At 39.9% G+C, this 27,585-nt stretch overlaps 1 protein-coding gene across 1 annotated transcript in view; it reads left to right on the top strand.

Annotated features, from left to right (window-relative positions):
• The window catches only part of CHLSN (cholesin), a 120,509-nt gene extending 95,428 nt beyond the window's left edge, over positions 1-25,081 (top strand). The window contains exons 3-5 of the mRNA XM_082292051.1: positions 232-431; positions 20,300-20,381; positions 24,729-25,081. Coding sequence (XP_082148177.1) covers positions 232-431; positions 20,300-20,381; positions 24,729-24,911 — 465 coding nt within the window. The 3' untranslated portion in view covers positions 24,912-25,081. The remainder of the gene's footprint in view (positions 1-231; positions 432-20,299; positions 20,382-24,728) is intronic.
• Positions 25,082-27,585: the final 2,504 nt, after the last annotated feature.

Raw genomic sequence — 27,585 nt, 5'->3', positions numbered from 1 at the left:
CAGCAGCAGCATCTGTAGAGGGCAGTTTGACAGATCTCTCTGAGTGCAGCATTTGCAGTTCTGGGAATTGGGCAAAGCAGAGAGGTGATGGAAGTACAGTGAACAGTACAAATATGAAACCTAAACCTTCTGGTTTTGAGTATTACCTGTGCCCTTTAATTACATTTATGCATATTTTGTTCACTTTCCTATAGAAAGGTAAACACTTCATTTAAGTGTTAATTATTTCAGGCTACAAAAGAAGAGGAAGAGCTTATTGCAGAAGAAGAGGAAGAACTTACTCCAGAGGAAAAGAGAAAACTGGAAAGAAAATTAAAAAAAGAGCGCAAGAAGAAGGAGAAACAGCTGATGAGGGAAGCTGGAATCCCCATTAAAAAGGTGGAGCCCAAAAAGCCATCGGGATCTGAGCGGGCCCTGGCCTATTTAACCAGGTAAGAACAGTAAAACCACTGCAGGTGCTGCCTACAGAGGTAAGCTGTAAACCAGTAACCCAGAACAAGCTGTACCAAGCAATAACACGTTAAAGGAAATTGGCTGCAGTTAAGTACTAAGTTAATGTTTCATCTCAGTTGACACCCTGGAGGACAGTTGATCACCCCATTGTATTTCAACAACAGAGAGAGGTTAAGTATGGTGCAAGCATTTTGTAGAAGGGCAGCTCCTGTCCTGAAGATCTTCTGGTTGTTGCATAAATATCACAGGCGTAGCTGCACTTACAGAGATGAAAGGCACAGTGCCAAAAAGATTGCATTGAGCAAATGAGTTTTGTTTCTTGAGTGTGCTGTTCTAGGCAGAGGACTTCCAGTTGTTCTCTTTATATAAGCAAATTCCATGGAGTGGTTAAGCATTATGGAGTCTGAATTTAACCACCTGCAGAATGTTTGGATATTTGTAGATTGAGACAGGATTTTGCCACTATTTTAGAGTATTTAAGTGTACAATGCCTGATTTTTGCATACCAAAGTGCACAGCAAGTATAGTGGCTGATTTCTGATTGGAAGCAATTACTTCATCCAGTTAGCACACTTATTAGAAGACTTAAAATTCCAGCACAAAGCAGAGTCTGTGGTTAAACTGAAGAACTGCAGTGAAGCACTCGGGGTACCCCACAGACAGTAAGAGGCCGTGTATAAACAGGAAGATAATGTTTATTTTTTTTTCCAAACTGCAAAATACACCCTGGCTGTAAGACCTCCAGAAGACTGGCATGTTACAAATAGAGGGTTACCAGATGGAATAATTCCAGGGTTGCATCCCTCCCTGTGCCCAAAACTGAAGCATCCAGACTGTCTGAATTGTTATTTACCACTCGCAGTGGGAAGGGAGGAAATTAATTGCATTCCAGGCAGAGGGACATGTGCATTTTTGTTACATAACCCTCAGCATGCAGCGATAGCAAAATGACAATAATATTTTTGATCTGGAAAACAGCTGGAGTAGTTCACCGCTGTTTTGAACTGCAAATGGATTGACAGTTAGCTTTGAACCATCTGCTCAGCCTGTTCTCTGGTGTGTGTGCTCTCTAAGTGGTGGATCTCCAGATAATGGATTTCAGGTTTGGAAAGTAAAGGAACAAGCTGTGAGGTTTTGCTTGTTATTCCACTTCTACCTGTATTCATTTTTGTCTTGTTACGTGGGAGAATATGAAATTACATTCAAATTAATATTTGAACTAATTTGATTCAAGAGTTTCACTTAACCTGTACCAAATTACCTTGAAATAGAAAAGCAGCTCTGTCATTTGGTCTTGTAATACAGGGTCTATGGGCTGTATATGCAGCAATAGGTTGTGAGGGATTATTTCAGAAACAGACAATCTGAATTTTGTCGACTTAACAGGGATAGTTGTAAGATGTTGAACTGCCAAGCAAACACAGGCAATAGTCACCATTCTAGCCCCAACTGTGCCAGGACCATCTTGCACCATTGTAAGTTACAGAAAAACAGCTTAGTCCTCTGACACCTCAGACCTTTTTCCAGCCCAGTAAGACTGCAAAAGAAACAACTGGATTTAAAGGAATCTGAGAAGTAATATACTAGCTGGGGAAGGGAAACAAAAATCCAGGTTCTGGAAACACATTGCAAGCTCTCCAGCATATTCAGTGGATGAAGGATTTCAGTCTATGTGCATTTGCAGGGCTACAGACATGAATAATCTGTGGGTAAGTAAATCATATAGATGCAAGAGATTAATATAATTGGAAGTAAACAAAAGAGTGCTGTGGATTTGTGTTTTGCCCCACCTACAATAAAAGCCTTTTATTTCATTTTATATTACATGACATAAGTGTTGGTAAGTGAAGTGGCATCTGAACTCCCTGATGCAGTGTTAATCTCCTGCAGGACAGGTGGAACTCGATGTAGCATATGATAACTGAAACAGTCATCTTTATTAATTGGGGGGCTGTTTGCAGCAGGAGAGCCCAGCTGTAGGAGGCACGAGGTGACTTTCACAAAGCTCTGCCTCATGCTGTCAGTCGAGGGGAGTTCATGAAGAGAGCATTGACGGGAGGGAATAAGGCACCCAGTGTGCAGGGCAGGGCTGCTCCCTGCATCCTGCTCTTCCTGCTGCTTTCAGAGCAGCCCTGCAGCGCTGGAGCTGCATTCCAAGGGCTGCATTGAGGCTCTGGCTCTCTCTGGCAGCCCTGCCAGCTGTGCCCCCTCTGCTGCAGTCCTCCCTGCTGGCACAGTGTGCCACAGGCTGAGCAGGTCGTCCAGTGTTCCAGTTTTGTTATTTGAGTCTAAAAACAAACGATGCTTTCCAGTCTCCAGAGGGATCAAATTATCATTTTACTGGAAGGCCATCCTAGCTGGGAGATGCTTTTTTCACCATGCACATGACATGGCCACATGCAACAGCAGCTGATGCCAGCTCAGACTGCAGCACACAGCTACTGTACATGAGGAGCTGGAGGGTCTCCCCTGTGAGCTGGGTGACTTGGACAGCCCAGGATTTTCAGCTCCTTGCTCATTTGAACAAGACCAGGCCGAGCATGAGCAGGTTTGCACTCCTGATGGAGGAAAAGCAGCCAAATGTCTCCTGTTTCACCCCCCCCACCCACTTTCTCTTGGCCTGTGTGAAAAGGAAAGGGGGAGAGAAAAAAAAGTCTTTGCTTCACCAATTTTTATCTCATCTTTTCCTCGGTGAGATGAGTTCAGGTGGTTCCCAGCACAGTTCTCTTCCAAGGCAGCAGTTGGTAGAGAAAAGTCACTGCTGTCAGATCCTCATCTTACCCACGGAGCAGACAGGAAGATCTGAAGATACAGAGAGGATTAAAAGTAGGGAGCTGAAGCAGAAAGGTTATAAAACTCTGAAAAGGGAAAAAAGAAAGTGAAATAATGGAAAAACCCCAGAGTGGTACTGAACAGAAGAGAAAAAAACCCTGTACAATTACTGCAGAGGAATAGGGGAAGGCAGGAGAGAGGAAGTATTAGTGGCTAAATAAAGTGCTCAAATCTCTTCCTTTTAATGATGACGTGCCTTGTTTCTTTATGATGGTAAGTGATGATTCAGATTTAAAGGGAATATTGTATTGTCTCATTGCTGCATTTCTTGGGAAAGCTAGAATAAAAATTCATCCTTTTCTGAGTATTAGGTGACTTCAAGTGAAAAGATGTTGCAATTCTTGAGAATGGTAATTAGGTTTAATTATAACCTGACTGACCTTCTGTGGTGTTAAAATGTTGGCAGAACTTGTTTGTCTTGGCAAGCCACCCTCTCCTAGAAGCTGCTGTTCTTGTGTTTGGCTTGGAAAGTTCTTTGCCATATGGATCTGCACATATGGATTTCTCCATCACCCATCAAAGGAATAGAGAGAGATCTGAAAAGAACTCACTAAAAGAATGTGAAATTACAAGATTGATATCATCTGAAGTAGAAATAATAGATTAAATTATCTGGATGTGTGCTGTGAATTACCTAAGCCTTGCAGTACTATTTATCATGTGCTAAAATTTGAAAAATAGGGTGCTGAACTACAATTTAAAAAAAAATTATTGATGTCTTACTAGTAGTATATGTCACTTTTCTTTATATAGATCTTATTTTTCTCAAGTCTAATTTGAATTCAGGCAAGATTCAGAGAATGTCAGAGGTTCCTTTAAAGTAAAAAGATGCTTTTAGAATAATAGAAACCAAGGGCATGTTACAGAAACACAAAAGTGAGAGGCAGAATTTCCCATGGCGTGGGGAAATGGTCTGATTCTGCAGATCCCAAGGTGGTTTTTGCTGAGTGTGGTGGCAGCACTGCTGACAGTCCTGGACAGCCCAGGGCAGTTGTTTATCTGCTGGGTTTGCAGAATGGAAACAGATCTTGGTCCTCAGTCAAACGTTGTTACAAACAGTGCCAAGCCTGGGAGATTTTAAAGCTGAAATGTTGTTCTTCCTTTCAAAGAATACAGAAATCTGAGGGAGGTTGCTGGAAGCATTTATTTTTATAGTCTGGTATTTTTAAATATATGTCATATGTTATATAGATACAGAAACAGAAATAACATGTAGAAAGTATATCAAGTTTTTACTCCTCTGGAGCAGAGGCTGTCTGGAGAAGAGAATCAAGAGGTAGATCAGTGTTCACTCAGAAGCTGCTGATTTTTGAAGGAACGAGGAGAGGCTTGTGCTGGGCTATAAAGCGAGCAGCAACTTTTGAGATTTGTGGCCAAACAGCTCAGATGATGGTGGCCCTTCAGGAAATCACAAACCCATTCATCCAACCCCATCTGGGGCAGGTGATTCTGTTGGAGGAGCTTCTGCACAAACACAACCGTGCTCATTAATGTTGAAAACCGGTTTCTAATTTTAAAGTACCTCGAGAGCCTTCTGTCACATTTAGTTTCCTTTGTTGATTCATAATGTTTTGAAGTTGTTTTACTGCTCACAGGTTACTTGTTTAGCCATGGTCAGTGATGGCTTTTGATGGTTGATTCTGAATTTTAGTCCTTCTCATTGCTTGCTGGCCTAAATTGGTATTCATTTCAAACTTGGCACTGGTGTTGATGTTTCACCATCAACACTTTAAGCTTTTAGATATTAACTGATGCACTAGAAATCTAAACATACACAGGTTTTTTTTTTTCCTTCCAGAGACTGACTCCTTGGGTTGGATAGCAACTAACATTAGCATTTAGTGGCATTTCTCCTTCCCCTGCTCTCCCAGATGGAGTTCAAGTTTGCTTCCTGACTGGAAGGTGCAGCATGTATCTAAGTTCATCAGTTACCTTGAATTTCATAAAGTATTGGAGAACTGCTCAAGTGATGAATCTCAATTAGCCAGTAACAAAAATAGTGTGTGAACTTAAGAGAAACCCTTGTAATTAGACACAGCAGTGTTCCTGAATTCCCTTCAACAACTGGGGCTTTAAGGTGTCTTGAAAGAGCTGCATTTCCTCAAAGATTAGGGGAATAGTGAAGGGGAATAGTTTTGCTTTAATAGTCCCAGGACTACTTTTTAAAGGTTCTGGGGCAAGCATTAACTATGGATGTAATTAATCTATTCCTACATGCTTTTAGTCAGTTTGTCATATTCATTAGTTCCATAAGAAGGCTCATGAATCCAGAGTCAGATACAGGATAAATTTGCATTTGGGGTTGTTCTGTGGCTGTTTTATATGAACTGGGGCAGGCACTTGCTGCTATCTGATTTCAAAGGCTTGCACTTTTCCTAATACTCTAGAGATCAGTGAATTTGTTTTAGCACTTCTCCAAGTTTCTATATTGCTTGGCTTTTAATTTCTACCCGGGCCTGACCTGCCTCTAAGTAGGATTCCTCTCCTTGACCTAAATCAGTGTGTCTGTAAGGCTGCAAGTTTTCCATTTGATGTTAATAGTTGGGCAGATCTTCATTTTCAAGGCAGCCACTGTCTCTGTTTGTAGTAAAGGAGTCTCAGCTTACTAAGAGTGAGTTACCTTATCATTATCCTACACTCCTTTGTGTAACTTCAGTTATACTGGGTGGCATCTGATGAAGCCACCTCAGTTTGTTTGCAGTTCCCTAGCAGCCCTGACATTACTCACAAGCTCTACAAAGCTCTCTGTTGCAATGCCCACACCTTTCCTATTTTTAACCAGCAGTTATTCTGGTGGGGGTAGGTGGAGGGGACGTATTCACTCCACAGATTTTTGTGCTGCTTAGAGCTGTTCCATTATCGTGCTCAAGCAGATTATCTTCTGCAGAAGACAGAGCTTCCTGGTAGGGTATATGAAGCAGCAAACCTATTAAGCAAGGTTTTTTAAACCATTGTATTTCCCCACAGTTTGTAAATACTTCTCCCATCCTGGTGTTTACATCCTGCTTGTGGCTGTGTTGGGGTTCTCAGTCTCACTGCCCCTCCAGTGAAGCAGCACATCCATGATCCTTCATCTGTTACTGCTCCTTCCAGACCCTGATGTGCTCTCTTGCTCTTCTTTGAATTCCTGTGCCTGTGATCCTTCTAGAAATGCAACACCTGGAAACAAATGTGGTTTTACTGGAGCTGCCTTCCAGCTCCTGCAGAAGGGACTGAGGGTCTGTGATTCCTGCCTGCTCCCTGTCACTCTGGCTTTGCTTTGTGGGCAACAGCATTGGATTCTTTGAGCCATAGAATGTTGAGATTTCACGTGGACTTTTCTGAACAATAAGAGCATTTTCTTTTTTTTTCACCCCCTCAAACTGTTACTGAGTTTTGTGTTAATGACAGTGTTGGCATGAATATACCACTATAGCCACAATACATTTTTCAGGGTTTCTCATCCCACTTCAGCGTGCAGCAAGGCAGACACACTCCTGTTTCAGAGTTGGCTTCATGGTACCCATTTCCAGGTGTCAGTGTTCTCATTATCATCTGATTATTCAAACTGTGCATTTAGGATTCTGGGACTGTCACATTACACTCTCAGTAACAGTGCCATACAGCTTCTGCCTGTTTAATCAAGATGTCTGGTGGCAGCCTGAGTCGATGATTTTCATTCCCTGTGATAGAGTCTTTGACTTCTGGATTCACTTTTCTGTATCTTGATGGCAAGTGATATGGAGATATGTGTTGGAGACATGCCAGTGTTTTTCTAACCCCCACATGACATCCACAGGATGTCAGATTGTGCAGAAATTGCTTTTAAACTGTTATTAACTTCCTGCTAGGTTAGCTGCTTTTTATGGTTCTAATACAACAATTTCACTGCTTTGCAAGAAGCACATGAATATCTTACTCTTAATTTAGTGAGATCATGCAGATTACTGTTCCTTATCTATATCTCAGGTCTTTTTCCACTTATAAATATTGCAGCTATCCAGAGTGAGTGAGCAAGACTTTGTGTGAAGAGTGCACACCAAAAAAAGAGGTCTTCTGCTCTTCCATTCAAATCCAGTTTTGCAATGCAGATGGTTAAAGAGATGCCTGCCCTGGCACTGAACAGAGGAAGGTGTCTGTGCAGGAGTACTTGGGTCTGGAAACTGAGTAACCAGTTTCACACTCAGATGAGCCTTAATTAAGAAGTTGTGGCTCTCTGCAAATGAGCTCAGGCACTGCATGGTGCTGATTTATAAGTGACACCACTTCCAGAGCCAGAGTGGGCACCAAGGCTTCTTGAGCTGCTGCTGAAGACAAACTTGTCAGTTCAAGGTAATGCTGACAAATAATAGTATCATTTACTACACAACTCTAAAAACAGCAACCAAAAGAAGGAACAACAACAAAGCCCCCCTTTTAAGTGGCTCAGAGCCAATCTTGGCTATTTTTACCAATAATTTCTGGGAAGAAAACAAACCTTATCTGTAATACTATCCTGGAAATGCTCCAGATGGATAGAATTACTTTGTAAAATAATTTCATTCTAATAATCTCTAGCAAGTCCTCTCCATAGTCATGGATTGAATTGTGAAGATCCTGGATGCTTAAAATATTTTTGGATGTATTTTGCCATTTCCAGCTTGTTGGATAAGCAGCTCTGGTTTCTAGAGACAAAATAGGTGTTTGGGAGATTCTGATATGTCAGCTTCTAATACTTTTAAGCTTAGTTATACCTGGAAGTTCTGAGATGTTGCAAGTATTTCTGTGGTATTCTTAACTCATTCAGAAGTAAGTTTTAGAAACATTAATGATTGCATGATTTTCCAGCCAAATTAGTAAATGCTTATGATGCAACTCATTCAACTGAGCTTTGGAAAAGCAGCTGGACTAACACAACCTTCCCTGAATCAAACATTTTATGGTTCAGCTATTAATATTATCCTGCATAAACTACTTTTCTGTAGGGAATGGTTTTGGAGTAGCTTTCTTACCCCTTTGATTAGCACTAATGTATGGCTTGAGTGGAGAAAGCAAGGGAAGCTCAGGTTCATGCTAAATTTCTCTCAGTCAGAGTCAGTAGCTGTTCCATCTTTCAGAATCTGCTCCTTGTCCTGTTTAGTTTATGCAGAGGAAAGAGATTTATTTTCTAATTTCCATAACCATAAAAGGTGACTAAATTTAACAGAAAAATCAAAATAGAATAGGGAACTTTAATCCTGCTTTATGGCTCTAAATCAAATTATTTGTCTTTCAAAATCTTTGAATTAATTTTATGGAAGGTCACAAGTACACCTCTCAAAGCATATTTCAGTAAAAGCTGCAGAGTGATTTGCTTTGGAACCTTCTGTCTCTTTGCACTTCTACCATTTTTTCAGTGTGAAACAAAGCTGTCAAAATATTTACTTGGGCATTTTGTTCAAACATTCTCATATGGAAATGCTGTATTTAATAACATCCTTAACATGAATTCACAAATCCTTTCATCTGACATCTATCATTTACAGGATCAACTGAAAAATACCTGACTGCTCAGCCCCATCTTTAAAGGGGTTTTTATTTGTTTTTTAAAAACCATACTGTCTCTATCTTCTCCCCACCACAGTAATGATAATTTCCATAATACCCTTCCTGATAGCATATCACAACTGTGTTTTGATAAATGAAAAGTCTTTTGACACTGATTTATTTATTCTCTGAGAAAGTGCTATGTTACCCCATTTTTCAGGTGATAAATTAAACAGTGATGAAGTTTGTGACTCACCAAAGTCCCTGTACTGTCCAAAGGTCTCCTTTCAGACAAGTGACATGAGGGAAAGTAGACATAACCTTCTTCTCATCTGAGCACAGGCTCTGTTGTCTTTGGCCCTGTACCAATGTCTGCTCCCAACAGACCTGCAGGATTTTTCTCAGTTGCTTGTTTTGAAAGTGAAGTTTGCATGGATTTTGTTCTGTAGTGGCATCTCAAGGCAGTCCTGAAGGCCACTAGTCCCTGGTGGGCATGCAGGCTTAATGGATTAGTATTCCAAACCTTTCCATGGGTGTCTTGGGAGGCGTTTCTGTCTTCCACGGTTGGGGTGTCCTTGCAGTTGTGCTCCTTCCCAGTATTGCTGCAGGTGATCAGAACAGCTTTATTCCACTTCATTGCTGCTGATAGAACTAGGAACAAAAATTCCCAGCTTTGCCATGGATGTATGGTGACACTTCAGATGACTTTATGCCTGAGGAGGCTTCCAGTGCATTCTTGGTGAATTGTTAGGGTTTTTTTTTTCCCAAAATTTAGTTTGCTTTTATTTATTGATAATTTTATCAGCAGGATGGTTACAACTTCTCATAATTCTTCACATATATGTAGTCACAACTATAAGTTGTATTAGTAATTAACTGCTGGACTGTAAAGTGCTTCCTCAGACGAGGAAAATCAGGTGACACGCATTAAATCCATGAATACTCAGGTAAAAATAGTTAAGGTTTCTTTGTCTGATTCTCTTTCCTGTAAAAGAACATCTTGATTTCCAAACCTGGTTAAGGAAATTTAATGTCTCCTTTTTTAATAACTCATTTCCAGTAAAATAAAATTTAGTATAAATGAATTTTCTTAACAGTTTATTAAATGTAGCCATTAGATATTTATCGCTGAGATCCGGCTTTCATCTTTCCATAGTATTATACAAAAGAGATTGTATCTAATTGAATGATTAAATAATTAAGCAGCTTTAATATATTATTTCATCTGATACTAATTTTAGAAACCTTGTGAGACATATTAGGGAGATTCAGAAGTCTTTAATAACAGACCAGTCTGCTTCAGGACTGGATCCTGACAATAAGGAGACATCTTCAGTCCTCACTGAAAACCTCACACAAGCACTTTGATCTTTTCCATTTGTGTTGGGGGAGAATTTGGCACTGTTCAGGTCCAATAAAACCACAATAATTAAAATAATCCATTTCACATATAAATATTACAACAAACTACCTCTTGATATTTTTAACTAAAAGCAGATGGCAAGGTTTATTTGCTTTATTTTGGGAAAATTTCATTTGCAGTGAGCTTGCATTGAGGGAGTGTGAGGCACAGCTTTTTCTCCAAGCTTCTGAAGTCTGCTCCCCCCAGGCTCCCCAAACTCCTTGCCTCACTCCTGGCTCCAAGCCCAGGCATCCCATCCTTAACCCTCCTTCTGGCTTTGAGAAAAGGCATTTTGTGCTCACCCATCTTCTTCCATTCAGACTAGGTTCTTGACATGGCAGAAACGCAAAAGGGAGTTTTTATGTTTTCTCTGTGTCATAAAATTCAGATCTGGGAGAATTAACACCGCTACTCACTTCCTCAAACACATTCAAACTATTCATCCAGTGCCCAAATACTCGTAGTAGTGGTGAGGAGTTTCGTAGCTCTAGGGAATCATTTAGACTAGTCAGCCAAAGCCAAAATTAAAATTTAAAATGCTGTTGGCAATGATTATTAATCAATTAGCTCCAGGGAGCTGTCAAGGCTTCCTAACCAGAGTTAGAATAACAAGAAATAGTTTTGAAATAATAAAACTAGATCCTTAATAAAACTTGTCTCCTCCTTCACACGTTTATTAATATGATGATGCCTAAAAAGGTATCAGTAATTACTTTTATATGAGTGAAATTGAATTGGAATGAGAGCCATCTGCAGGAAGCAGTAATTGGTAGATCCATTTCTTTGAGCATACACGACTTAAAATCTTAGTAGTGCAACACACGTCACAGGGTATTAGAAGAGGGGAATCTTACACTGTCCTAAACACCTTGGTGTGACAGCAGATTTTATTGTGCAGTGAGAGATAGCTGAATATCTCAGCTAAATTGAAAAAATGTGAGTGGGCTGTGAACTGCTGAGTGCTTTTAGGTTGATCTTGATCTTGATGTTGTCCCTTTTTAGAGCTCTTCTGCAAAAAGAAGAGTAAATCGTTCTGTAAGATTACAGCTTGGGAGATTCAGATGCCATGGGGTCTGCAACACTCCATCTCCATCCGCCTCTGCCATAGTTCCTAATGAATGCAGCCGTGGGATGTCCAAATTGGGATGTACCAAATGACAAGGATGGTTGACGTCTTTTTTGTTTTGGGGTTTTTTTTAAAGCTTCTATATATATTCTTGTCATTGGTCCAGAATAGCCCCAAATTGTGGTACTTCTCAGATGCACTGTAAGAGCCACTTGTGTGATGGGTTATTTGAAGAGGGCTACATTGAGTAGCAAAAATGAACTTTGCCTAACTAGCCAGTTATAAAAATACATGGATTTCATTTAAAATTAAAAAAGCCCACAAATGTAATTGCTGCAACAGTGCCTCAAGGGCTGATATCCAAATTAATAAATAGCAGTTCTTCAGTACTGTCCTAAGAGAGCTCACTTTGGTAAAGGGACTCAGTAGGAATTTTGACAGTCCAATATTTGGCAGTTTGGCAGCTGTGTACCTGCAGGACATGGCCACCAGAACAGGCCAGCTCTGTAGAGGAGTTACAAGGCCAGTCCTGCAGCACAGGCTCAAGGTTCAGCTTCCATCTGAGGGAGGGATTTCCCATTTCCTGGAGGGTGCATGAGGGAATCCTTGGACACCACAAGGGATGGGATTGATTTGAGGCCAGTTCTTTGTCAGGGTTGTCAGGCAAGGAGAGGACACTGGTGGTGTCTCTTCACAGATGCTGCTGTCACCCAGCCTGCCTGGCCATCCTCCAGACAGCTGGGCTGGGTTTCACCCCTCAGGTTCACTGAGACCATGATCCACCCTCTAAGCAGCTCCTGTTCCTCAGGGAGGTGGGGAAACCCTATTGGGAAACCCTATTGGGAAACATGCAGAACAGGATTTGAATCTTGTGGGGAGGAGAGAAGGCCAGCTGGGCTCCCTGCAGCTGGGACTAGATCTGCTGGATGCTGAGCCAGAAAGGAAGAGCGTGCCTGGTTCTGGGATGTAGGGCAGCTCAGCATTTGGCATCTCCTTAGCAGAACGAGAGCACTGCTTTTCTTGGTACAGTGAAATGCTGCTCTGGACTTTGGAACTGCAGAAGAGCAGTTGTTGGCTGTGGAAATCCCTTAGGCCTTCAGGAACACCCAACCTGACAAATTGAAGACATCTGGGTACAAAAAGACAGCCCATTTTCAGCAGTGCTGCTGATCAGTGCCCCAGCTGGATCAGGCACCTTCCCAGGGTGCCAGCATCACCTTGCAGCCTCAGGGCAGCCTGAAACAGCCCGTGCAGAGCTGAGGAACACAAACCTGTACTCAGTGTAACGAGCAATAAATTGGTTCTTGGGTGTCCTGGCTGGTTCAAAGCAAAATCAATCAGCCAACATCTTCAGTATCCAAATCCTCCTCCAAATGGTCATTTCTTCATCCCTCCTCAAAAACTTTCACAGATAAAGTTTCACATGAAGTTTGTTTCTCTTCCAGCATTTTTTTTTTTTAGCATCGCTATATGGAAAACCATGACACTTTCATACACTTCTTGTGTTTTATTAATAAAAGCCAAAAGTTTGGGTGGTTTGTTGTTTGTTTTTTTTGTTGTTGTTGGGGTTTTTGGTTTTTTTGTTTTGTTTTGTTTTTTTTGTTGTTGGGGTTTTTTTTTTTGGGGGGGGGTTTTGGTGCTGGTGTGTTTTGTTTTGTTTTGTTGTTTGTACGAACCTTTAAAGTTTTAGAAGCTGATTTAAAATTTTAAAAGCAATGAAAATGAGCTACTCAGCTTGAATCTGTGCCCTTGCAGGAGTATTCTGTACCACAGTCAGAGATTTTTTGGTGTAACAGTAAGGGAGAAGAGAATTGACCATATTTGTTTTTTCTGGGTAGCATGAGGGTAGCATATCCCCCATCTGATCTTCAGAAAGCATTTCTATAAATGGACTTTTGCCAACTTTTGGAAAGGATTTTACGTGCAGCTGGCTCCTTACATGATTTTCATACAGAGTGTGAGGCCCTCTTTATCTCCTCGTACCCCCCAGGATGTTCTTCATGGGAGGGAGGCATAACAGTTGTTTTCATTTTCCCTTTCCCTTATTTCTGGTTCAGGCATCAGTGTGACCAGAATTAAGTGCAAGAAAAGATGGACATCTGGAGAGGAGATGGGACTTTGGGATAGCACTTGGTTGTATATTCCTTGCAGGGCTGTGAAGGGCTCAAATTCTATTTTTTATTCTTCTTCTGTGATAGTTCAACTCCTGCTTTGTGTTCTTTTTATGAATGTATGTAAAATAAAAAGCACATTTAGCTTAGAAATACAGTAATAGTAGCTATGGGCTTTCAAGCCTGACCTTTTTGTTATTACTGAAAACAACAGCAAGTTCTCAGCATGTTATTACTGCTATATATATTTTTTTTTTTCAAATCAAAATGCAGTTTTGCTGCAGGTGGGCTAATGCAGATATCAGCAAGTAAATAACTGTATCAGGACAATAATTTTTTAAGAAATTAGAAAGGTTTTTTTCCCCAGTGGAATGCTGTTGGCATTTGCAGGTGGGTTGGTGTCTATGAGAAGCTGAATCACAGGGAGGCACCCCACGTGTATTGTTCCAGGTGTAAGAGATAGGAGCTCTGCTCACGACCTGCTGCATGGTTTTGAGGCATTGGGACAATTTTCTGGGTCAGCTTTTCTTCCCACCAGTCATCTGTCTCATCTGTTTACACTTGAAGCTCTTCAAGGGAACGTCTCATGTTGTGTTTGAACAGAGCCTGTGGTGGGGGAGGAAGAGGATTTCTAGCTTGGCTGAAGCTGCAGGATGCAAACATAATATAAAACGTTACAAATAATGGCAAGTGATAAAAGTACGTAGAATAAAAGATAAGCTGTGATAAACATTTTATGTAGATTTAATCAAAGCTTGGCTTTATGGCACAAAGGCCCCTTCCCTTCACTTTATAAATACTTTCTAAGAAAATCCTGTGACCTGTTTGCTGTACAGATACAATCTGTCCTAATGCTGGACATCAGGATGAAAATGGGACACTTAAAAGCATTTATTTTTTCCTGCATGTGTGATTCCTAAATTGAAAAAAAAAAAAAGCTTCCTCCTCTTGCCTTTTCACAAGTCTATAGTTATTATACTGTGTCTAAACCAGATGGAAGAATATATTAAAAAATGTTTTTAAACCACAGATTGAAAAATGGTGCCAGGATTTTCAACCAAAAATGTGGCACCGATTCTAAAGTCTGTTGACAATTTTAGAAAGTTTTCTTTTGGCAAACGAGCTCCATTAGTGTCTTTTCTCTCTTCCAGGAAAATAAGGAAAACCTTTATCTGAGTCACAATTCAGTTAGATTCCAAACTGGATTTGAGAATATCAGCATAAATATATTAACTTTCTCCAGGAGTTGGGAAATAAACAGACTCATCCATAACATGAGAAAAACACAGTTAAAGGCTACAGTTGTCTCTTATGCCTAATATTGGGTCTTGCCACAGATCTGTGCTTCCAGGATTTTAACTACAGCTGTTGCAGTCTAGTCTCTGAAAATCTATTCAGAATTTAAATTTTGGCTGTTCTTTCCAAATGAGGACAATCAGCATCACGTGCACCTGAACTGACATTTCTTCTTACATTGGACTGAGCGATGAAGTTCACCATGAGGCAGCTTTCTGGGCATGAAGTTTTGTGTGGAAAACCAGACTTTCAAAAAACATCTTTGTAAAAGTAAATCCCTTTTAAATGCCCCTTAGAGAAATAGAAGAAACTCTGAGTACCCCCAATAAAAATAAATACTTTTACATTTCCCTTTAAATAATTGTATGTGTTATAACTGGAGGAAAAATTATTATTCCTGCTTCACACTATGCACTGTTGGGGCATATGTTAAGCTTCCATGCATATCCATATATTTTTTATATATCTATATAAAACCTTCATCCACAAAGTGCCTCTTCTCCCACGAGAGCGAGCTTATGCCAAATTTTTTTGCTCCCTCCATGCTGCTTGCAGGGGTTCCAGGGAGCCTCTTTGAGGTGCAGTGTTCCCTGCTCACCTGTTGGCCATATGTGCATTGGGCTCACCTCTGGACTGACCTGATAACAGCATTCAGAGTTTCCAAATTCGGGCCTTATAAGGGCAGAGAGTTGCCTTAAACACCAGGGCATGGGGTTTTAAAGGGGCTGCTCTTGTATGCACTGCACTGTGAAATATTCCAGCAGATCCCTTGAGTGCCAAGTGTTTCAGCAAGGCTTTAAATATCTTTGAGGGAATTTTTTGGAGTATGGTTGTTCTTCATTGAGGAAACACCTGTTATCCATATTTTACAGGTAGGGCAATGAGCTCAGAAATGATGCTGTTTGCAGAGAGTTTGGGGAATAATGCACCTAACCTGATTCCTGCAAGCCTTAATCGTGTGCCATAACTCCTGTTCAGCCTTCCTTGGGGGGTTTGTAGAAGAACACAGGTGATCCTTAAGGACAGGTTGCAGGCTGGTGAATAACTGGTGTATCAGAACAGAAAAGAACCCAGATGAATGAGTTGGGAAGAATGGGACCATTTTTGTGTAGTGTAGAATGCTGCTTTTAACGTTTTCCATAGATCTTTTCAGTTTAAGCCCTGACTTTGGTGTAATGGGCCAGACCCATGGCTTTGTCTCTCCTTTGAGGGAAACTTGGGAATGTCAGGCATGGGATAAATCACAGGAGAGCAGCAGGAGGCTGTGCTCTGAGCTGGTCCTCAGGGCTGGAGAAACCTTTCAAGTTAATTCCCTGATGCTAAACCCGGGCTGTATGCTGGTGAAATCCCAATTTGGTGGCAATCTGCTTTTCCTTGGATAGATAGCCAGGCTGAAAGGTGTATCCAGGGTGGGCTGCTCTGCCAGGGGCACTCACCTGGAGCAGTGGATGTATGTGAGGCTACGTGTCCTTGCATCTGGCAAGCAGCAGTGCTCTCGTGTGCTCTGGAAGGTGTCAGCAGTCACATCCCTGTTGGTCTTTCTGTTTTCTTGAAACTTGCCTCCTACCCAATGATAATTTTCTCAAGTTGAATCAGTAAAAGGGTTGGTTCTCAGCACAGAGCTTTTCTGCTGTCAGTGATTTTTTGCCAGTTGTGACAGCTCTGGAGAGCTTTGTCCTGGCCAGTAGTCTCAGCAGATGCATTGTGTTGACTTCCTGAATCCAATTTATAACAATAATGTTTTTCTCATACTGTGTCTCTGGAACCAATTTTCCTGCTTTCCCTTCCCCATCTCCTTCTCCCTGGACATCCCAGCGAGAGCTCTGCCCTGCACACCACCCGTTGCCTTCTGTTTGCCTACTTACACTGCCTCAATTTCTGTGTTTTGGGAATAGATTTATGGGAGATGCCTGTAGACACTAAAAGTCATTTATGAGATAGACTAGTGAGAATCTTGGGCAGCTTTTCTACATAAGACTCTCCTGCTAAAAAACAAAAGCCCAAATGTAAAATTTCCTAAGCTGCTTGATTTATTTGATTCATTTCCTCCGTCTATTCAATTTCAAAGCCATTTAGGATGATCATTTGCACAAACATTTAAGTTCTCTTTAACTAAAGTCAACCAGTGTGTTTTTTCAATGAGCTGGAGCTCATGAGAAAGATTCAAACATTAGCTGTTTAAAGAAGGCGATTAGCGTTTGTACAATGGATTGAAAATTAGCCCGAGGCACACTGGAAAAATACATGTTTTACACATGTATATTTTTCATCCAATTCCATAGTTTGTATTACATCCTGACACAGATAATTCTAGAAGCTACCAAGTGAATTCAAACTGCGAAAGAGGTTGTGATTGTCTATAAAAACGGGGTTTAACTGTAACGTAGTTGGTCTTGCTCTGTATATTTGATCAGTCAAAGGAAAAGCCTTTTCTCCTGCTGTAATATGTCAAGGAAGCTTATCTGCATGTAAACAGCAAAATGAGACCTCTCGTGTGTTGCAAGGGTTGAACTTCTCTAGTTTAAAAGTTGAGCATTTCTAAAAATGTACAAATGATGTCATCCTGATAAAAAGAGATACTGCTCTCACTTTGTCATGGAGCGATACTTTCCATAGATTTTAAAGCTGTCACAGGAGTAGGAAAAAGCTGTCATAGTCATAGGAACCAGTGGAAAAGTTTTATTTTAATAACTGTTTGGGGGAGCAACTGTCATGGTATCTGCATTAAAGATTGTGCACCCGTTATCAGGAGTGTTTTGCCCACAGTTTGATAGGAATTCGGGTCAAGAGAAGGACCATTTTTCTGAAGAGGAAGAAACAGGAGTTGTTGATACAGCCGTGGTTGGCGTACCAGTTAAAAACTTAGGAGTGTTTTCTGAAAATACAAGTACACCGATAGCTATTAAGGAAAATACTGGTTTTTCTTGTTGTAATAATTTAGTGTTTGATTCTAATAGGACAGGCCACAAAACGAAAGAAATGGCTTGTGAGGCTCTGGTGCCCTAATGGACACAAATGTACTTTCTGCAGTTGATTATGGTAAAGTATTTGTTGTTTATGTGAATTATTGTGGTGTATACAGAGCACAACCTTTCAGGAAGACATACTAAAGCTTTTGTTTGTTTCTACAAGAGAATTCACAGGAGTGGAAGTCCATATGGAGTCTTGGATGCAGGAGTACAACCGCTTGCCTTAACACGTAGAAGAGAGCATATGGTTTTGGTAATAGGTTAATAAGAGCAATTAACCTTATAGTGCACTCATTTGTTGGTCTCAGTTGTTTATAAACTAGGTAATAAAGATATTTTAACATCCAATAGTTTTATAGGAGATTAAACGAAATCAGGCTGTATTTTTCAAGTTTTAATGCCAACAGTACTCAGGTGATACTGTGATAGAAACATAAAATTAGCAGAGAGCAGAAGATTCAGAGTACTCTGTGGTGTGTCTGACCAATGCATATCATCACAAAGGTTGAAATCCATAGAATGGTTTAGAGAAATTTAAAGGTTTCCATTAGCAGAGGGCCTGTTTTCCTGGGATGCAGTCACAGATCTGCCACTCAGCTTGTTCTTGTCACCTTGCAAAGACCGTAATGTGAACTGTTTCCACGCTTTATTTATGTAGAAAAGAATTTTAAACTTACCTCTTTCTTCTTGAGGATGAACGTCATGAAAGAACACGCTAAAAAAAATCAGCAAGTGCTGTCATTGCTTTATTTTGTTTCTTGTGAAGGACTTGTGGCAGAAGTCCCAGTTGCACAGTTAGGAGTTGCTGTGTTTGCCTGGCAAACAGAGCAAGTGGGTACAGATGAGCAGGTGGTTGTTGACCCCACGAACTGCACCCACAAGAAAAACCTTTTTTACCTCATTCTCTGTTGGCTCCTCTCACTTCAGGTGGTGCCATTTGTTGTCCAGTTGGGCACTTTGCTGCAAAGACAAGTGACACCAAGGGTTGTGTGATTTTGCTTTGCAAATACTGTGGTTTCTAGCCTGGTGGCAGTGGGAGAAGGGATGGTTTCACCATAATAGTAGTTTCTTATTTAATTCTGTAACATTTTCAGTCAGCTTTTTGGCCTTCTGCTTTTGTGCAATATTGGTTTTGCAAACTTCTGCTTATTTATTCACAGTGTTCCAAAAGAAGCCTCTAAATCAGCTCATCTGGAGGTTTAACTTGAGCATGTAAAGGATGATATATTGTGGTTTTTCATGTTTTGTCTGTCCTTCCTGGTTTACTGTTAATTGTCTGATTTCTGCCTTATATTTTGGTTATAAGCTATTTTATTATGTTTAACTAATGATAAGCTGTGGTTCTTTATCTTGAATTTGAACATCAAGACAATAATCTTTTTCTTTAGATTTTCTTCAGAGGATTCCATGAAACCTTTCTGTACAAATTTGTTGTCTCATTTTTTTCTCTTTCATTGAATTGACTGAACAATGTATTTGCTGGTGCAGCATTCACCAGAGATGAGGACTCTTTTGCTTTATTAGACTTGACAGTGTTTAAACAATACTAATTCTCCTACCCAGCTGGCTTTTCAACTGATTTCTGTGCTCTCTATTGCTGTGTAAAACAAGCTGGAACATTAATGGCATCTTGCATGCTACCCTCTGGAGACCTACTTTTCTTTAGAGAAAAATCAAATAAATGTGAAAGTTTCTGGGTTTTTTCCTTATATTTTTTTTCTTTCTTTTCAAGTGATACTTTAGCATACTGTCAGATTTTGTATGTGTTACAATACATATTTTCAAGCACATAATTTTAAAAAGTAGCCTTCATTTTATAGCGAGATTTACTGGTTTGCTCATTTTTTAATAGAAATAAATGCCTCTTTCTTCATCTAAACCAGAATATACCAGCTTTAAAAACATGTTCAAGATGCACATAAATGTGCTATTTTAACCCAGCTAAAATTTTGCATATTGAAAATGTGTTTGCTAAACAGCCGAAAAACATTTGCAGATGTTAATAATTTGTTTAGCCTCTCACTTTTAACAGTATTCAAGTATTCCTCATGAAAGACATAACCCCCCATTTTTCCAGCCTATAAATATAAGCATTTAAGTCACACATTTAGACAAGCCCAAGCCTTAAAACATTTGCTCCTGAAGGATGAATTTTGTCTGCTCTAGAAGAGCCATCTGTGATGGGCTGCAGCCATTGCTGAGGTGACCATTGTAGCACAAGTCTCTCAGAGGCTGCTTAATTTCATATAAATTTCAGATAAATGTGAAATACCAACTTTCTGAAGCCCAAACTTGATTCTTGTCCCCTCCACCTCCCCAGATACTCAGCCCTGCAGCAGGGGTAAAGATTTGGGGTGCTCACTTGTCCTGGTCAAACGAGGGCAATGACCTCTCATAAAGGATGGGCCAAAGCTGGGGAGTGGGACTTGATATTTAACTTCAAGGAATCACTGCTTTCTGGGGAAAATTTATAACCTTCTTGGCTATGATATCTTCCTATGATTTTTTGGCACAGAAGCCAGGTGGCCTTGTACAAAACATGTGCCAGTATCTGTGTCCCACAGTGCCATGAAACTCCGTGTCGTGCGTACAAAGAGTCACTTGGAAGAATTGTAGGGAATATTTTCTAAATAAAGAATGGTTTGATATCACAGTTTAAGCAATTTTTTTTCCTTATTTTCTACAGCTGGTCTAAAAACCCAGAAGAATGGAAGTTTCAAAAGACAAGACAGACGTGGCTTCTCCTGCACATGTATGATAAAGACAAGGTTTGTATTCATGCTGCTTTTTCTCAGAACAAATATGACATAGTCTTATTCATTAGTTATAGCTATTCTTTATTAACCAAAACTTCCTAGTACTAGCCATGCACTTGTCTCATAATTTTTTAATAATTTACAAATTTTTAACCAAGATGCTGAAGCATTTTAATTGCTTATCATTGATCTTTTTATTTTGTTGGTGTTCATTGTCCTGTGTATGATAGATTTTTATACTTGATGGATATCAAGCATAAAGAGAGCAGATTCATGTTTTATTTAAATCTGGAGTTTGCTGAGAATTTGAGTCATATCCTTAATTTGAATTTCCTAATGTGGAACCCAATACTGCAAACCGCAGCTCTCATATTGTTTCAGATATCTCTGGCTCCACAGAAGATGTACATCCATATTGCCAAGATGTTAAAATAGCTCTCTCATTTAAATATAAGTGAAACCCGATGTTGATTGTGAAGAGCATAAAGTATAACCAGAAGCCAGGCTTGCATCCATACAGAAATCCATTCATTTCATAACTTAAAAAACAACATAAATTGAATTTCCAATAAGTGTCTGACCGTCGTGGTATCAAATGAGGATTTCAGGTCATTCATTTTGTTGTGCAATAGAACAAACATCTCCCATTTGCACAGTGCCTCACTTATTGGTTCATTTTGTTGATATTCAGTTAGGTTTTGCTGATTTTTTTGTGTGCACTTGAACATTTACTCATACCGATCTTGCTCTTAAGCCAATCACCTGACTCTGGGTGTTACCTTTTTAGACAGCCAGATCATTAACAGCAGAGTTTCATGAAGGCAAAAATGTTCACATGGTGTAAATACTTTAAAAAGATGAGTTGCAGAGTACAAATTTGATTTTGGTTTCTGCGTTGTTTGCTCTGTCTTCTGTTTTTTAAGTTTCTCCTTTAAAAGTCTTTATCAACCTCTCAAAATCAATGTATGCTCTTCAAAGCTACCTAGAAATTGTTTGGCAGGCAGAGTGATGATTTTGCTTTTTTTACCTGTTTACTTTGGGGTTTGTGTTGAAATACACTGGGACACAATGAACTGTAAGTAGCATTTGTTTTATGTATCAAAACACAGATTATCTCCTTATTTCTCAACATTGAAATGAAATTTCCTTTTATTTTAAATTCTGATGGAAGTGCTCTGGTTAATTTAAACTCACATATTTTGTAGTTTAATAATCAGAGAGGCATTGAATATGAGCTTCAGAGAATGATTAACATCTGCATCCAGATTCAGTGAAGTTAGTACAACTGCTCAAGTGCTTATAATTAAGCGTATGATGAAGTCTCTTTCTTCATCAGGACCATAGGGAGGGCACACCCAGCTTCTTTTGAATATTTTTTTATACCCAAATTCAGCTTCCTGTCCATTACAGAATAAAATCTGTTGGTAATCCAAGCATGACTAAAGTACAAAAGGAGACATAAGTTTCTTTCCTTCCTAAGCCACATCTTTGATCTCACGGTGTCACTTGGATGCCTACTGAAGAGCCATGCAAAGGCCTGAATTGAGTTTCCTGTACTGATAGGCCTCTTTCTCTAAGAAATAAGTCGAGGTTTTGAAATTGTTTGCTAGATGAATGGTTTTTTAAGCTCCTTTAAAATCCATCTGGTGGTTGGCTGACAGCTTCCCAGCCAGGCCTGTGTACCTATGGTGTGTAAACTTCTCCAGCACCCAGAACAAAACAAGCACTAGGTCATTTGTTGGTCTTTATCATCTGGCACAGCATTTTTAGGACGTTACTAGAACAGTCTTCAGCTTCTGGACTTCAGGGCCTGGAGGGGTGTCTGAAGCTTCTGCAGAAGGTGGCACAAAATGCAGCCTGGAGGCAACGAGCTGAGCTGCTCTGGGCTGGTGTCTGTGTTTGCTTTGCAAAATATGTGGGTGTCTGCAGGTCTCCAGGTCTGAACACTTCAGAGTTGCACAGGATAATTTAAAAGTGATAACTGTTCTTTTCCTGGTACTCTTTTGTAATGTTTCCTGCCTTTTCCCTAAGACAGGAATTATTTCACTTGGGGTTATTTCCGTATTTATTTCACTTGGGGTTATTTCCATATTAATCAGCTCTAGTGCATATTAGGAAGTTAGGACAGAGGCAAGATTTGGTGTGTGAGAGAGAAGAAGAAACAAGAAAATGGTCAAAACAGTTTAACAAAAGAATAATAACAAAATCCCATAAGACTTGCTTCGACTGCCAATGCCATGGTGGGAGATCTTGATCTTCAATTTCAAACCAGCCTTGAACTGACCTTGGAGCAAGGATTATGTTCCTCCTTGAAAAACCTCGCCAAGACCCCTGAAATGACTGCTTTTGTACTATATTTGAGGAACTAGAATTTGGATTTCATTAACTTTCTTTGCTGGTACTTTGTGTGTTCCAGTCCTTGCTGTGGCTCTACTGTCTGTGTAAGCCAGGAGGAAATACGATCTTACCTTGCCCACGGGGTGCTGTGTTCTGAGCTCCTGATGAAATAAACCTCAGAGCTGTGTTATGTTAAAGGAAAAAATCAGACTTTTTGAACACTTGAGCACCCTCAGGGCCAAATGCTAAATGTTTTCTAGGCTTCAGGCAGCCACATGTTAAGTCTGCATGCTTAGTATTTCTAAATTTAGAGCAGGCTTTCAATTGCCCCCTCAAGCATTTTGCTTAAATGATATAATAATAACTGTAGTTCCACAGGTATGTCTGTGCCATGAGGTCTGAGAACAAGAGTTGTAAATTACAGAGATAACTTGGCCAAGGTTTGAAACATGGAAATGTTGCTGAGCTTTAAAAGCTTAGTACTGAGTATGTGTATTAAAGGAGCGCTGTCACACTGGAATTGTTTGTGTCTAAATGGGTTCATCTGTTATTAGTACCAGCTTACTGTGAGTGAAAACTTCCAAAAATACAGATATCTTTCACTGTGTTTGATTTGTATAGTATAGCAACGCTTCATATATCATCCATTTCAGTGTTAATCATTGTAAAATTAATATTTCTTTTGTAACTGTATTGTTTCTTTAATGCAAGAGTGTTTGTGTGAAGAATTAGAAGGTTTTCCATAGTGTACAAGTTAGGAGGCTGAACACAGACTTTAGTTTTGATTTATTACTTTGTAATACCCCTGATTGATGAAGGCAGTGTTGGAATATTCTTTCTTCCTCTTCTTTTGGAGTGATAGAAGGTTTTAGTGATCAAAGTTCTGCTGCCAAATGTCCATGGAGAAGTAAGTTGTAAATTAAGTGTCTGTTGAAGCTCTGTCTTCTCTGAAATGTTGGTACTTTGCAGAATTGAAACCGCCCTCGAATAATTAGTCTCGAATCCTTTAAATACTTACGTATGTGTTTAACTTGACTCATGTCAAGTTATATGTGTAAAGTTAAACATGGAGAAACATATTTGCAGGATGAGATCATTTTAACATCTCATGATTCACAGCAAAAAATATCCTGTTATTGGCTGGAGCCTGTTCCACAGACACACAACACGAAGTTAAGATCAGCGTAGGTTTGCTCACCTATTACTTTTGAAAGCACTTCAGTATAAAGTACTGAATAAATCATTCCAAAGTCTTTGCTAAGTTGTTGTCAAGATTAATATAATGATCATTTAAATTGTATGTTGTACAAGATAAGCTAAAACTTAATCTCTGACTAGTTAATTAGAAAGGGAGTGAAACAGGGGTAAGGCAATTGTAGATGACTAAAGTGCTTTTAATGTTGGACACGGTGGTAGAGCCTATCAGTTTTAGTCAGCATGATTTAAAAATTATTTCCATATGTCTGAATTTCAGTTTGCTTTCAAATTAAGTTCTATTCCTTTGTATAAGCATTCTGTCAAAGTGTGCAATGGTGGGTGGTATCTCAGCAAACAATTTTTGGGTAAGAGCAAGGGGAATTCCAGCAAAATTCTTTCTTCAGACATTTGCATGCAATTCTCACCGATTTTAGTAAGATTTGCATCTGTGTTTCCAAAAGGAGGATTTGGCTAATGTGTTTTGGTTTTTTTTTCCACCAACCCTCAGAGCCTTGGGCTCCCTGTCAGGCAGTGTTTGCATTTGCTGATGAGCATTTCCACATCTGCCGAGCATTTCCTCTCAGATGCTTTGCCCATCCAAGCACATGACAGTCCTCTCACCAGGGTCCTTCCCTCCTGGCAGCTTGAACCTTGGCAGGAAACATTTCCACTTGGATTTCCACTTGGAGTTGGACTTTGGCAAACACCAAAGCCCATGCCGTTTTCCTAGTTGTCTTTCAGGTGTTGCTGTGATGTGATTGTAAATAAGTATTGAGAGGGGAGAAAATAAAGCTGATTTTCCTTCCTTTTGTTTTTTCTTTTAAGGTTCCAGACAAGTATTTCACCATTTTACTGGATTATCTGCAAGGGCTTCAGGGCAGTGCACGAGACAAAACTGTGCAGAAAGCAGAAGCTTTTATGAAGGAGTTTGATGGTTCTGATGGAGAAGACCCAGACCTGCTGGAGAAGTGCGAGCGCATCAGACAAGTTCTGCAGCTGCTGTCCTGAGAGTATTTTTGTGTCATAATTGTTGTCTGGTGGAGGGAAGGAGAGGATGTCACATACAGAGGCTGTAAAGGATTTGTAAAGATAATACTAAATTTTATACTCATAATTTTTTCCAATTGAAAATATTTATCGTGTTTGGAGGTGATGAAATAAAAATAACATATATAGCCCATAGTCTTGCTATTAATCTTACTGCACCTCTTTAAAAAAAGAAACCTCTCTCTGTCTCATTAGTTTTTCTCCATCTCCCCCTGTAATTACTGTTAAATATGAGGAACTTTGCAGCTCTTAATAAGAAGAGCAAAGAAACCCAACATCAAGCCTGGAGAGTCTTTTACAATGGCAGCTTTTAAAATGAATGTACAGTACAGTGTGTGCTCAGCCAGCTGTAATCTCTCACTTTCAGCTTCAGAAGGATGTCATTTGGATTTGGGAAAGATCATTTTCAGTCTGTTGAACACGGGTTGTATAACACAGTTGCTTATTAGTACTTCACACAGTGATCTGGAGATACCATCAGCTTTGTTAGTTTTCTTTTTATATTTTAAAGTTTTCAAATGCATTAGGGCAATTGTTTAGATACTCAGATAATGCACAGATGGGAACAGATCAAATCCTTGACTGTATGTGCTGTAATCATCAGACTGTAGCTAAACTTGCCCTATGATCAGAAGCACTGTGCTGTATCCAGCCTGCCAATATTGCATTTTCCTCTTCCTCCTGCACTTGGCATCCAAAAGAGTTAATTCAGGTTCATTCCTTTTGGCATGGGACATTTGTCTCTTATGAACGTGCTGAAAATGAGGCTTTCAAGTAAAAACCAAGGACATTAACTACTGAAAAGTTGGATGATTGGCTTATTTAATAACACTGGTATTCAGACAGAGTTCTTGACCTGATTCTTTAATATTTCTGCAAACATTGTTCATACTTTATTAATAACAACTATATGAAATGTGTGGTGTTTCAGAAGAGTGTCTGTCTTTGGGAATTACAGCTTTAATTTGGGTGGGTGAAGGAGGGGAGGATCTATGGATATGCAGGCCTGATTTTTCAATAAGAAGCATTTGAGTGGATTTGACAGTCTTCCTAGTCATGGCTTAGTACAAATCATAAAAAAGTATGAAATATATTACTAATAACAAATAACTTATGCTTTTTGACTTGCTGAGGAGGATGTTTTCAGCCAAAAAAAGACTAAAAACCAGCATGCCCTGCTCTAAAAGAATAACTGGGATGGAGTTTGGCGCAAGAATGGGCAGAATTGAGCAGCAGTGTCCAGGTTCTTCATTGAGCTGTTGACAGTGCCTCGGGGCACAGTCAAAGCCTTTCTGAGCTGTATAGCATTGATCTTGCAGTGAGAAACCTGGTGTAAAGGATTTGTAATAAAAAGAAGTGATCCTGACATTTAGTGAACTCGTAAAGATCATTGGGTCATATATTTTACACGGGAGAATATGCAGCTGGGAAAACCTGCTGTCACTCCAAGCAGAAGCTGATACTTTTTTCTTTTCATGAGGGAAAATAGGAATTTCTCAGGGATGAAGTTTGCAAAGTGGCTTTTTGTGAGTTTATCATTGCGTGTTAGATGTCAGAGAAGAATTTTTGTTCTCCCTCACGATACTTGAATGTCACCGCTTTTGATTTCTCTGTCACACAAAAATCTGGGTCCTCGTTGTGCACTTGAGACACCTTGTAGCTCAAAAGCACAAGCACATTGCAAGTGCACTTTGGAAGAGAATTGTAAAGAAGATGATAAAGGTAAGGTCTGGGCAAAAATGTGGGAACCTTCTATGATTTTGACATATTTGGTGAGATATGCCTTTCTTGGATCTTAGTTCTGACAGTGTGTAAATGCTGACAAATCTGTAAGAAAAGAAGCTTTGTAGATCAAGAATGTCCTAGTTAATTTTATATCAATTGATATTAAAAGCACACAAGGCCTGTCAATCTGGAGTCCATGTGGACAGTAGTAGTTGGAGAAGAACATTGAGAGGCTCTCACCAGCACAGTAATAGACCCCTGGGAGTAGGTCCTGCTCATCTCTCCTCTTCCTCAGCTGCAGTTCCAGCTTTCCCTTCAGTCCCACCAATTGCTGGGTGAAGATCATGGTCTTGGGGTTCTGCTTCTTGCAGTTACAGAAAATCCCGAAGCTACAGTTGAAGGTAATTGCTGCTGTGGTTGTGTTTGGCAGACAAAGCAAGGCATGGTGCTTTCTGCCACGTGCTTCTTGGTGTGGGTACTGTCCAAGGGTCAGAGGGGTCTTGAAACTGGGTAAAAGATTTGTAAAACTGCTGCTTGGTGGGGTTGTGTCTCACATGTCAAAGCTCAATATGAAATATTCTAAGAGTTGTCTAATACTTGATGTTGTAGTACAAATAGAAAAGGGCACTTTAATTCCATTTCATTTATTTTACTTCACACCTTTTCTTCAAGAATCTTCAGCTGGTGGGCAAACAAGTCATCTTCAAAACAGGCAGGAAATGCAAGAACCCACATTTTTGGGGGATCTGTATTGCTAGGCCTATTGTAAAGAAAAGATTGTGAGGACCCAGACAGCTTATCCACAGACTGTGCAAATGCTGTAGTGCCTCTGGCAAGCAAATCTTGCCTTGTCCATGTACTATCCACCACACCAGCCTCTGCTTCCTGCTCAGCTTGGCATTTTCATCCC

The sequence above is a fragment of the Coloeus monedula genome, assembly GCF_965178545.1.
Source record: "Coloeus monedula genome assembly, chromosome: 16".
Classification (NCBI taxonomy): Eukaryota; Metazoa; Chordata; class Aves; order Passeriformes; family Corvidae; genus Coloeus; species Coloeus monedula.
The sequence above is the reverse complement of the archived record's forward strand: the minus strand, read 5'-3'. Positions and strand labels throughout refer to the sequence as shown.